Source organism: Mastomys coucha, unplaced genomic scaffold, assembly GCF_008632895.1.
Source record: "Mastomys coucha isolate ucsf_1 unplaced genomic scaffold, UCSF_Mcou_1 pScaffold14, whole genome shotgun sequence".
NCBI lineage: Eukaryota > Metazoa > Chordata > Mammalia > Rodentia > Muridae > Mastomys > Mastomys coucha.
Genome location: NW_022196896.1, coordinates 119049694 through 119062626, shown reverse-complemented (window position 1 = coordinate 119062626; position 12933 = coordinate 119049694). Strand labels below are relative to the sequence as shown.

Below are 12933 nucleotides of genomic sequence, written 5' to 3'. Positions count from 1 at the left end.
GGGTTGGGGGCTGGGGTGGGAAAAAGCATGAGGTCATATGGATTCCACTCTTAGAAGGAATTAATTCTGATCTCAGGAGAGATTCAGTTGTTGAAGGAAGCAAGACAACTTTGTCTCTCCTTCTGGGTCCAGTCAGCTCCCTTTCTGTGTCCACTGCACTGTGCTTTAGCCGCTGCATCTAGCCCGAGGCCGCCCAGCTAAGGCTGTCTGCCCTTTCAGCCTCCTAACAAGTAAGCTAAGTGAATCTCTTCTTTTAAAGAGCAGTTTGTTTTGTACACTGGGAAGGAAGAATGGGCTGGCAGTAATCACTGCATATCAGACCCCAGTTCCTGATTTGTCTTTGTGTGTGCATATATACTGTGTGTATAGGATGTGTGCATATTCCACACTGTGTGTGTAGAGGTCCCAGCACCAAGACACTTTCTTGAGGCAGGGTGTCTTCAGTTTCTGCTGTGCATGTACTCAGGCTAGCTGGCCTGTGAGTGTCAGGGCATATTTGTCTTTTCCTTTATCCCACGACAGGAGTTCTGAGGTTACAGAAGTGCACCGTCACATCTGGCTTTTTTGGTAGGTTCCAGGGATTGAACTCAGGTTTGTGCTTTGACCCATAGAGCCATTTCCCCTTCCTTCAAACTTCTTTTCTCAGCAGAGTCTTCGGGTATTGTATTATGGCAACAGAAGTGGATTGTTGACATGCGCCTTGTGTGCCCATCCCTAGGATTTGGGGCATGTTTGTCTCATGGCACAGCCACCCTATCCTGACTAACGCAGGCAACTTACCAATACACAGCTGTTCAGTAGGCTTGCCCACCTGGGACTCAGATGGTGTTCTCTGAAAATCCCAGGTGAGGAGAGCATTTGGGAGAAAACACAACATTTAGTTAATTCATTCACAATCTCATTTGCACATCCTGGTTCTTTTTTTTCTTTTTCTTTTTTTTTTTTTTTTTTTTTTTTTTTTTTTTTTTTGGTTTTTTGAGACAGGGTTTCTCTGTGTAGCCCTGGCTATCCTAGAACTCACTCTGTAGACTAGGCTGGCCTCGAACTCAGAAATCCATCTGCCTCTGCCTCCCAAGTGCTGGGATTAAAGGCGTTCCCCACCACTGCCTGGCACATCCTGGTTCTTACTGGGCGCTGGTTCCACCCACAGGAGGCTGTCCCGCTGGGCTCAACAGGACCACAATGCCATACCATTGCAGCTTGCTTGCTTTGAACTGGCAGGAGTAATACTCAGGGGGTGTGTCAGGCACGTGCTCCAGCAGGATATTGGGGATGCCCAGCCACTCCAGAAGGGTGGCCGACCAGTTGGAGGCCTGGTTGGGTAACTCCTGGAAAGAAAATTGTCCAGAGGGAGATCTTCACAGCTGGGGACAAGACTAACCAAATCTTCAAACAGGGAACCTCTCTTCCTGCTTCACCCGCCTGCGGTCCTTTCCCCTCCTGGGGTCTCAGGCTCGGAGACTGGCTTGGCCTGTTAAGTTGAGGCCCGGAGCTACTCCTACCACGAGGGAGTGGAAGGGAATAAACAGTGTGCCTCGGCCTCACACCAGGCTGGTGAAGCCCGCTATGAGCAAGCAGTTTAGGCAAGTCAACCTGAGGGCACCGAAAGACTGGCGTCCTTCACCCTGAGCACATGAGGCTGGAGCTGCCTCCGCAGATGGCCCTGTGGGCTCTGGGCCCGCAGGGAACTCAGCCAGCTTACAGTCATGGCTACCCTCCATACTGCTAGGATCTTCCTGATTTCTTAGCCTGCTCTCCAGGGCATTATCCCCTGTTCACCCCATGGGGTGTTTTCAGACATGGACAGGAGGGAAACAAGAGGTCTCTAAGTGGGAATACCTCCAAGGAGTGATGGTTTGGGCTTTTAAGCATGAAGCCCAGGGACCAATCAGATGTAGACCTGCGTGGGGATTCCCATCCTCCCCCTCTGCCCTTCTGTCCCCCATACCTGCAGAGGCAGCTTCAGGCGCAGGTCTTCTGCATAGTAGCAGAGCACAGCCCAGGGTGCATTGAGGAGGACGTAATGAACTGCAGTGGCCTCGTCCTGGACATCATGCTGCAGGCACGGGTGTGGGGGGGGGTCTGTGAGGGCCTGAGGGGGTTGCTATGTGCCCTGTGTCTATCCTCACTCAGGAGATGGCTAACAATGCCATAGTCTAGGTGCCAATGAACAGCCAACGGCTGGCTGTTCACCTTCTTAAGTAGGAACGCGCCTTTCCGAAGTCTACCTCAGAAAGCTTGTGGTGACAGTCCCTCCTCTCCAGAGAGCTCCTGTCTGGGGCCCATGCCACCTGCATTCTCTTCTGTGCAATGACAACTAAAGTAATCCTCCCCCCACCAGAGTTTTGGGGACCCATTCATGGCTTCTCAGAGATCATACTGACACAGCCCATATTCTGGCTAAAAAGGGGATGGGGCAGCAACTTCAGATTTGCCTAGCAATGCTTAGTGGCTGCTTCATCCTTTTACATGTCTCTGGAAAGTTGCACTGTTCCTCACATACCTAAGAGACATGGACACCTTTGCGTGCACAGATAGGTGGGCACTGCAAGCCTCCGTTTAGCTACGAGTCAGGCTACAGCAAAACAAGCCATCCTCATGGTCAAACGCAGCCTACTGAGACCAGCAGAATCCCCTCATGAAGACAAAGTCGATGAAGTGCACATAAAAGGAAGCATCCCAGAGTCTGGGTTTTGTCTGTGCTTTGTGCTGTGGAAGCTCGTAGTCACTGCTGCTTTTGCACTAGGTAGCATTGTAAGCCCAGATTTATGTTGATTCTGCCATAGACTTAGAGCCATATAGAGCAGAAGCTTGGTTGGGAGGTGGTGACTTGGTTATGTGCACTACCTGTTAGTCCATCATCACTGCCTGGATAACCCGGTAAACTCATTTACTCATTAAGATGAATGGGTTTGAGTCGTTCTTTGGGCCGTCACTGCTGTCCTTGTTTAGAGACATTTGTTAATTTGACATCTTCCCCCACAAATCCTGCAACACTGAATGTCCATACTGCCCTGAGATAAGACATGCCCAGAGCTGTGGGGTGGGCAAGACTTTTGGTCTTATGAACAAGAGCCTCTGGGTGGAGTATGGACATATTGTTGAAAGACTTTTCCAGAGGTTCTCAGCCCTTGTTGTACATCACAGCCCTCTGGGGTTCCCTGAATGCTCATGGAGAAACTACGTCCTGCCCATGGAGGCAGACCTGAACCTGGTCATCTGGGGCACCCCTAGATGGTTGGGACATGCTGAGAACTAAGAGCAACATTGCAGTCTCAAGCCTAAGGGGACTTTGGACAATGGATTGGGGGAAGTAGTGGTTGGGTAGATAATAGGTGAAGAATGAATGGTGTGTGTGTGTATGTGTGTGTTCATGTAAAAGTTCTGAAGGACATAGGGTCAGAAGTTGTGGTGGGTTGAGTAAGAATGGCCCCCATAGGGTCATATATTTGAATGTTTAGTCACCAGGGAGTCGAACTCTTTGAAAGGACTAAAAGTATTAGGAGGTGTGGCCTTGTGCGAGGAGGTACATCACTGCAGGTGGGCTTTGAGGTGTCAAAAGTCCATGTCAAGTTTAGTCAGTCAGTCAGTCTGTCTGTCTGTCTGTCTCTTTCTCTCTGCTACTTCTCCAGCATGAGGCTTGCCTGCCATGGTGATAAACTAACTCTCTCTTAAGGAAAGACTTAACGGGCCCCAGTTAAATGCGTTCTTCTGTTTGAGTTGTCTTGGTCATGGTGTCTCCACAGAAAGACAACAGCAGCAGAGACAGTGGCAAAAGTAGCTCTGTCCACAGTCAGTTAAAACTACCAAAACTCATCAGTAGCGATTCGTGTGACCAGCATGTTCTACACACCCAGACAAACATGGAGTTCCCACACAACCGAGTAGAAACAGACAAATGACCCAACGGGACAAACAAATGACACAGAAATGTGGATGGCTTTACAGCTGCTCCTGGACTTAGTTGGGTCCACTCTGGATTTCCTATTTCAGGACAGGGTGCAAGCAATGTGCATACATATACACCAGACTTTGACATTTAGTCTTTTCCTGGCTGGCATTGTATGGTCCTACCTTCTCTGCTGGTGCTGGGAAGCAGCTATGAGCATAGCGCTTGGTCTACCCGGTGCTCCCAAGGGGGCAGGTGCCCTGTACCATGTACTTGGTGGCTAAGGTAGGGTGTTTGATAAAATAGGCACATTTGATGCATTTTAAATTCTACCCAGGTCTAGGTACTGGTTTCAGCTGGGTTATGGCTGGGAGCAGGTGTCCCCATCATAAGTCAAAATATAAATGGCTCATAAATGTGTAAAAATGCACAACCTCTTTGGAAATTAGAGAAAAAGAAAACTAGGGTGATGTACTGCTGATCAGCTGACTGGTGAAAATGGAAGAATCAGGACTGGAGAGACAGCTCAGCAGTTAGAGCCCTGGACAGCTCAGCAGTTAGAGCCCTGGATGGCTCAGCAGTTAGAGTCCTGGATGGCTCAGCAGTTAGAGCACTGGATGGCTCAGTAGTTAAGGCACTGGCTGCTCTTGCAGAGGACCCAGGTTCTGTTCCCAGCACCCTCATAGCAGCTCACAGCCATCTGTAACTCTAGTTCCAGGGGATTTGATGCCCTCTTCTAATCTCAGTGGGCACTGGGCATGTGGTGCATAGCCATGAATCCAGGCAAAACACAATACATATTAAAAAAAAAAAACTTAAAAAAAAGGGAAATGGAAAAGTCTAACAATGACATGTGTGGAGACTATTCAGAGCAAGGAGATGCTGGCTCACTCCCAGGTGGCAGTGTAAATTGGGCCACTAATTGAGAAAAGGGTGTAGCCCCAATCATAAACTCAGGTGTCATCAACTCTGCTCCTAGGAGAAATGCAATGTGACAGCCACTCAAAGATATCACTGGCGTGGTCAAGTGGGAATAAATCAATACTCATCCGCCCACAGCAAAGGTGGACAGCACTTGCTGTGAGAAAGCCTCCCAGGCTACAGAAAATGGAAGAAGTATTGTCTTTGTTTTTGTTTTTTTGTTTTTTGTTTTTGTTTTTGTTTTGTTTTTGTTTGTTTGTTTGTTTGTTTGTTTGTTTTTTTGAGACAGGGTTTCTCTGTATGGTCCTGGCTGTCCTGGAACTCACTCTGTAGACCAGGCTGGCCTCAAACTCAGAAATCTGCCTGCCTCTGCCTCCCGAGTGCTGGGATTAAAGGTGTGCGCCACCAATGCCTGGCAAGCATTGTCAAACAGACAAAGCCAAGGGGAAGAATTTAATGTTTTACAACTGATTCTTACGGAAGGGGGCCATGGTGACAATGGCCCTTCTGGGGACAGAAGAAGGGGAGCTGGGAGGGCAAAGGATGAAGACTATGTATGAATATAAAGACCTGGCAATGAAGGGCATGGGGGTAAGACAGGGCTCTGCACACCCCTCACCCTGAGATGCCCTGGTGCTTGCTAGTCCAGGGCTCACTTCATTTTCTTCAGCTCCCTGTAATCATTGTTAAGTCATTCTAAGTGGTACTTTACATAAAACATACAAAGGGACCTTTGAATTTGCGAAATCCTATAAACACCAACAGTGATTGCAAATGACACACGCTGACAAAAACTGGAGACAGGCCATGCAAAGATAGAGGCAGTTTTACCGGCTTCCCTGATGGCTTTAGCCTCTTGTGCGCGAGCCTAGTGTGTTATGGTGGATCCATGGTCTTGCTTGTCTGAAATTCAGTGGTTCCCTAGCCAGAGGGAGCTTCCTGAAGGGCGGGTATCCAGCAGGACCTTGGGGCTTAGTGTGCTTCATATCCTTGGGCAGTAATCCCTCAGGCTTGCAGAATAAGCTCTAGGTCATGAGAAAATACAGAATCTATACAACCCTCTCCTTAACGCCATGTACCTGATCTATTTTCAGGCCAGCCACACGAAGATTTTCCAGAAAAGTCTCCCGCCAGACCTCCTGTGTGTTCTTGTCCCGCATGGGGTTTTCTTGGTTCCTCAGGTCTTCTTCCCATACAAGAACAAAATCTGCAAGGATAAATGGGGACAGAGAGCTCCAGCCAATGGAATGCAGGCCCAGGACAGGGAGGGACGCATTGTGAGGAGCCATGGTCTTCTCTATGGCTCTTGTCCTGCTGTCTCCTAGGTTGTAGTTAGGTCTGGAGGGCAGATGTGTGTGTGTGTGTGTGTGTGTGTGTGTGTGTGTGTGTGTGTGTGTGTATGTGTGTGTGCAATGCAGATCAGGAACTGAGGCTGGGGAGGGACTGGAAGTGTCCTCCTGTGACCTCTCCCGTAGCTTGGTTCCCACGGTCTATGTCCCAAACTCCTAAGGAAACCTGGTTAGGCGTGATTTCTTGGGGGAAAAAAACCCTACAGCAATAAATCAAAAATTGATAAGACAAATTTCATGAGAGGATGCCATCCAAATGGCAACCCAGGGAATAGGGAAAATATTTGCAAAAAAAAAAAAAAGTTTCTAATAAGGGATTGTATCCAGAATTAAAAGGGCTAACATACAGACAACCATTTACACAATCATACACACACGACCATACACATACAACCACACACAGAAAGAAAGAAAGAAAGAAAGAAAGAAAGAAAGAAAGAAAGAAAGAAAGAGAGAAAGAAAGGAAGGAAGGGAGAGAGAGAGAGAGAGGGAGAGAGAGAGAGAGAGAGAGAGAGAGAGAGAGAGAGAGAGAGAGAGAGAGAGAGAGAGAGAGAGAGAGAGAGAGAGAGAAAGGAAAGAAGAGAGAGAGAGAGAAAGAAAGAACAACCAGTTTAAAAATGGGCCAAGAATTTGAAGAGAGGTTTTTCTAAAGAAGATATAAAGTGTCCAACCGGCACAAGCAAAAATAGTGAATATCATTAGTCTTTAGGAAAATACAAACCCAGTGCATAGTGAGATAATGCTATAGAAATAATATGCCTCCTAGGTGAGGAATCTGGGCACACTTAAGAGATGAGGGACAGCTCTTTACTGAGGCACCTGACTGACTGGGGCTAAGGCCAAAATAATAGTAACCCCCCCCAGAAGTTTACATACACGGAAGGCTTCACAAACACTGGTCCTTACATCTGTTTCACAAGACTGCAGGTGTGACCGCTCCAGCAGATAGGAAGTTACACCACAAAGACATGGCCAGAATTATTCTAACTACCCCAGTGCCATTCTTTTTTGAATAGTTGTTACCCAGGGTCATCTTATCCACCTCACATTTCTAGGGGACTTAATGGCAGACTGGAACATCATCATGGCTGGCACCTGCACTGCCTCCCTAAAGGCGTGTCTCTTGGTATGGGACTCAGGGTCTAAAGGCTGCTCGGTCCAGGACAGTAAATATTTACATGGCAGTATTCTAAGTTTTGCTTATCTCTAATAGGCCTGGTTAGCATAGTACTTATTTTCCGGAAGTAGTTTGGAGGAAGTATTCCTTTAGTTGAATTAATGTCTCCTAAGCAAATCTATTGGTGAGTCCTTTATAATATAGTACACTTCTTCCTCATTAACATCTCGCCCCCACTGATCCAAATAAAGGCAATGGTAGGGGCCATGCTAGGCTGAGCATGGCCTCACACGCTGTGGTACCATGTGAAACAGGGAACTCTCTTTGGAAAACAGTTTGGCAACTACACAGAAGGTTAGACGTTGAGTTACCTTATGACCGAGCCATTCCATCCAGAATTATCAACTATCAACAGAAAAATTAGAACACGCCCACACAAAAGCCTGTACATAAACTGTCATCTTATTCCCCATTCACAACAGAAAGAGAAAAGAATGGGGGAACTTTGAGGTATGTAAATTATTTATCAACAAAGCGGCTTCAAAAAAAATTGCCTGAGGTCTGAAGAGATGGCTCAGTGGTTAAGATCACTGGTTTCTCTTCCAGAGATCCTGAGTTCAATTCCCAGCAACCACATGGTGGCTCTATAATGGGATCTGATGCCCTCTTCTGGAGTGTCTGAAGACAGCCACAGTGTAGTCATATATATGAAATAAATAAATCTTTAAAAAAAAAATTGCCTAAAAAACCCAACAGCCTCAACATTTGCCTCCCTTGGCCACCTGCAGAGACAATGTCTGGGTCGCATGTGAAGCCCTGCTCACTTCCAGAATCGTCAGGGTTTTCTGTGCCTTCTTACAGGGCCCCCAGCAGTGCATGCCTTTCAGTTCCCACAGTCCTTTGCTTGAACACGTGCTGCTTTCTCCCTCTGCTCCTTCAGAATACTCATGTTGAGAAGTGTGAGGTTAGAGTTGTCTGCAGTCCCTTCAGAGCTGATGGGGAGTGTGGGTCCTTGACCTCAGAACTGGGACAGGTCCCACCAGGAAATGAAGGAGCCTTTGGGCTGCAGGGAGCCTTGGGCTAGAAGGATGGTAGGAAAAGTGGATGTGAGAAAATGTAAAGGTAGAAAGATGTGAGTGCGAGAGAAAAGAAATCTGAGATGACCTGCCCTTGTGGCAGAAAGTGGAGGAGGGGACAGATTATGCTAAGGCTGGAGCAGCTGGGTGGGTTTCCCTCTCTGAGCCCTCCTACTGGTGGGTGGGGACCTCCCTTTCCTGTTATCTCAGGACACAGGAGATGATATCCCAAGGAGACCTGGTTATTGAGCTCATCCAAGACTACGGGCTTCCTGCTGTCACCCCAGGCACCCCGTTTGTGACCCCACCCCAGGACCAACAGAGTTCAGATGGCTTACCAATTGGGGGTTTGGCAGAGCTCACAACTCTGCTGGAGGCCACCTGCTGTTTACCTGCCTGGAGGAAGGATGGGACCATCAGTATCCGACCATCACATGACTGGATCACATGACTCACTGCCACCCTGCCCGCTTCCTGGCTGCTCCTTGTCCTTCTGCTACCTCCTTCCAGGGTAGGTCCTCTCTGCCCTTCCTGTTTCCAACTTGCAGCCTCTCCATCTTCCCCTCATTCTCCCTATGCCAGCGCTCTCATTTCTTCCTCCTCCTTCTCCATTTCCTCCGCAGCCTTCTCCATCATCCCTGTCTTGTCACCCCGCTCTAGCCCTGCCCTAGACCATTCTACTAACAGAGGGGTATGCAGAGAAAATTTGGGGGCTACAGGGCAGAAGGGCTGCTGAAAGGCAGAACTAGAAGGGCCGGCTAGTGTCCTGCCGTCACCATCCTCATCTTCCCCCCAACTTCCTTTGGTCTTTGAACACACCACCATGCCTGTGGCAAGGATCAAATTGGCAAAAACCATGGTTGGGCCTGCGTTGACAATCCTTCCCGGTCTCCACAATTGGAAAGGAAGCCACACTACTGCCAGTGCGACCTTGAGGACAAGTCAGGGCGACCAGAAGGTAGAATCCTTTTTTTCCTTACATTGGTTTCCCGTGGGAGAGCAAGGCTGTGCGTTCCTCTTTCTGGGGGCCTCACTTCATGGCATAGAGGGGCAATAGAAGGGGCACTGATGTTTACCCTCAGATACTGGGGCAGCTTTAGAGAAGGACCAGGGCCTCCTGTGTGTGGCATCAAAGACGGACCTACAGTCCTCCCAGCCTACTTGGGATGTCAGTGGCCTTTCCAACAGGAAAATGGCACCTAGGGGCACTCCGTTCTTCCGTAGGTGCTAAGGAGCGCCTTCTTGGTCTTGTTCACCAGTGTCTATGCCTGAGCGATTGAAGAAGAGGCTCCGCTGAGGCCAAGGAAAGCTGGGTAGGCCAAGATGCTCTCCCTCTGGGGCTACTCACCTTTGCAGAAGGTGTTAGCATTCTGTCTAAACTCCACCCCCACAGATACCAGGCAGCAGCCAGGTATGCTCCTCCCCATGGTTACCTGGCAATGGCCAGGTAGGCCTGGCCCTGTAAAAGGGGCTGCTTGCCCCCTCCTCTCTCTCTTACTCTTCCTTCTCTCCCTTGCCTCTTGCCCCTTTGTTCTCCCTTTCTCCCCATTACCTTCCCCCTCTTTCTACGTGGTCATGGCTGGCCCCTACTTCTCTACTCTCTCCTTCCCTCTGCTTTTCTCTGCCTCTGTTACCCTCTTAACTCCCCTCATCATGCCCTAAATAAACTCTATTCTATACTATACCGGTGTGTGTCTGGTCCCCCCACACCTTGCCAGAACATATTCTTATAGCTCTTTCTCTTTTTTATGATCACAACAGAAGGCCCCCACCTGTCTCTCGGGGAACTAAAGCCCTATCCCAAGGCTAACTTCTGTTCCCCATTCTAACCTTCAGGTAGCCCCAGGCACCTCTTACCCTTAAGCACCATCCCTTCCCCTCCTTCTAACCCCATCTACCAACTCCACTGCTCATCCCAGCCAGGACATGACCCTGACTCCAGTGCTCTCCCCACCTCCTCCTCTTCCTCCTCCTAGCAGGAGCCGGCCCCCTTCATGAGCTGCTCTTCTGACAAATTGTTAGGTGCAGAACAGAGAAGAGACTGCTCACAAGCACCTTTCCATTTTCAGAAGAGAAAGTGTGGAAGCAGCAAAACGTCCAGGGTGTGGCAGCCCTGTGCACCTGCCACCTGTCTTCCGGTATTTGCAGGCCTTTTCGCTCATCAGAACCCATGGATCACTCACCATACCCCGCATTCCTCATATTCATAGAAAACATGATATGTGGCCTCCCTTAGCCCAGGTCTCTGTCATGTCCTGGAGATGCCCCCACTTCCGCACCCCTGTCACTTGCAGATTTCCATTCATTCTCATGGCCATTTGACCATCTTTCCTGTCCTTCCCCACACCTGATCCTGACCCTCCCATTCCCCTCCCCATCCCCTTTTCCACCCAGTTCCTGCCCCTCATCTGCCCCTTATGACTATTTTATCCCCCTGCTAAGTGAGATTCCAGCATCCTCCCTGTGCCTGCCTTCTTTAGTTTCTCTGGGTCTGTGGAGTGTAGTAATGGGTATCCTGTATTTCACAGTTGTTCTGGCAGAGAGGGACCAAACCTGGGACCTTGGTCCTGTTTTTGTCTTTTCTCCCTTCGCCTGAGTTTGCCCCTCCAAGTTTGAGGGAGGTGAATGGTGACTTGATTGTATGTCAAGGAGGCACCTGCCCCTTGTCATCCAGGGCTGGGGGTGTGTGCATCTGGATGTTGTACCCACTTTTCAAGGGTTCTAGGACAGGGCACAAGTATAAGCAAGTCCTGACTGGGATGAGAGACCTCCCAAATCACACAGGACACAGGAGCCTCACACTCAAAGCCCAGAGAGGAGGGGGAAGGGTAGTTTCACCGTGCTGGCCACTACTCCTAGGGTTGAGGGTACCTCTGAGGCTTGGGCTGTGCTCCCATAGGAGCACCCATTCCCTGCTTCGGGAGAGGCCATGTCGATCAGCACGATGCTGTCTTCTTCTCCAGCTTGCCTCCGCAGCATCTCACTCCTGCACCACACCAAGGCCAGGGTACGCAGAGGATGGGGTGGTTAGAGAGTGCAGTGGTTAGGGAGCCAGCCCTGACACCGGGGCAGAGCCTGCAGTAAGCTTGTTTTACAGGTGAGGAGGCTAGCTCATTTATTAGCAAGGGCTCTGCTAGGGCCAGAAAGTACTATCCTAATGTGGGCATGTGAGGATCCCCTTATCCTGGCTCAGTCACTCCAGGAAAAGAGCCAGCCACTGAATGATATCGTATCTTGGAGCCTAGCATCCTCCCATCCATCATCCATCCATCCATCCATCCATCCACCCACCCACCCACCCACTCACTCATGCACCCACTCACACACCCATCCACCCATCCCTTTCACTCTGGGTAAGGCATACTATGAGGTGGCCGCACAGACCTCCCACCCCTTCTTCTATTACCTATAGAGGAGGGCCATTTGGGTTATGGAAAACAGACAGTGAATGCCCTTTAAGGCCATCTGCTTTTTTTGCAATTCTGGAGGACCTACTGCCAGGACCCCAGGCTCTCCCAGCAAGGAAGAGCACGACCACTTAGGGAGTTTTGTGGGGTTTCCATGCCAGCCTGTGACCTGTGGTCCAGGAAAGAGGTGGCTGGGAGCAGGGTTGTTGTTCCAGTGGGCAGGAAGAGGACGACATTGCTCTCACTCTAATCCCCTACTTTAGATAAATGGAGGCCTGGAATGGTAGACATAAGCCCCGAACCTCCAGCTCCTGCTAGGACCCTGGGAGCCAGTGAGAACCACAGGGTACCTTTAGACAAAGGCTGTAGAGCATATGACATCTGATGGGCGGGACAGGGAAGACAAAAGAGTCCCAACCAAAGACTCCAGAGGTGATCTGTTCTGGGCAGGTGGAATGCTGCGTCCTTAGGGGAGGGTGCCCTACTCAAAGCCACACTGAACACTGTCCCTGTCTCTCTAGAGTTTAGGGCAGACACTGTGCCAGGTAGGCCCCTGGGACCAAGAGTAAGCAAGCCCCAACAGTGCTGCTCAGAGTTCAGAGCGTGGAACCCCAGTGGCTCATATTTCCTGGAGTCCATCTCCCTCCTGCCCTCCCCATGGCTCAAGCATCCAGGAGGAGGACACCAGCCTACCTGGCACAGTGGCTTCCAGAGGAGACCTCAGACAGAGTTCACAGCCAGCCCATCAACACAAGCCTGGTTCCAGCAGGAGCAAAATCAGGGCCAGCCAGCCCCGTCCCTAGGGCCCTCCCTGAGCTGTGGCAGCCGCTCACCTGCCCTTGCCTCACAGCACAGGGTAAAGAGGCTGGAAGCAGACAGGAGAGGTACTAAGTGCAGTTGGCCACCAGGGTGAGGCCTCAGATTGTCTCTGGACAGGATCTGCCTGTTTGAAAAGAGGGTGTGGGGCTCTGAGCCGGCAGTCAGGCAGTCAGCCCACACACCCTTCACACACCCTACATGCAAACTCGAGGTGCCTCAGGCACCTTATTTGCTTAGCGATTCCAGTGGCAGCAGGCCTGTCTTCTTTAAGGGAAGTCCAGAGAGATGGTGGTTCCAGGGCCAGCCACAGGTATCCCCTGTTAAGTGGCCCTGTTGGGGTGAAGTGAAGTTTCAT

General features: G+C 50.0%; 1 protein-coding gene across 2 annotated transcripts in view; it reads right to left on the bottom strand.

Moving 5' to 3' along the window:
• The window catches only part of Ano7 (anoctamin 7), a 31083-nt gene extending 18476 nt beyond the window's left edge, over positions 1-12607 (bottom strand). The window contains exons 1-6 of one of the 2 annotated variants that reach the window (XM_031368491.1): positions 12453-12607; positions 11224-11338; positions 8691-8748; positions 5890-6017; positions 1949-2056; positions 1192-1328 (exon numbers count right to left, since the gene is read on the bottom strand). In XM_031368491.1, the coding sequence (XP_031224351.1) occupies positions 1192-1328; positions 1949-2056; positions 5890-6017; positions 8691-8748; positions 11224-11331 (539 nt within the window). In that variant the 5' untranslated portion in view covers positions 11332-11338; positions 12453-12607. The remainder of the gene's footprint in view (positions 1-1191; positions 1329-1948; positions 2057-5889; positions 6018-8690; positions 8749-11223; positions 11339-12452) is intronic. The other variant, XM_031368492.1, reaches the window with a different exon arrangement.
• Between the last annotated feature and the right edge of the window lie 326 nt (positions 12608-12933).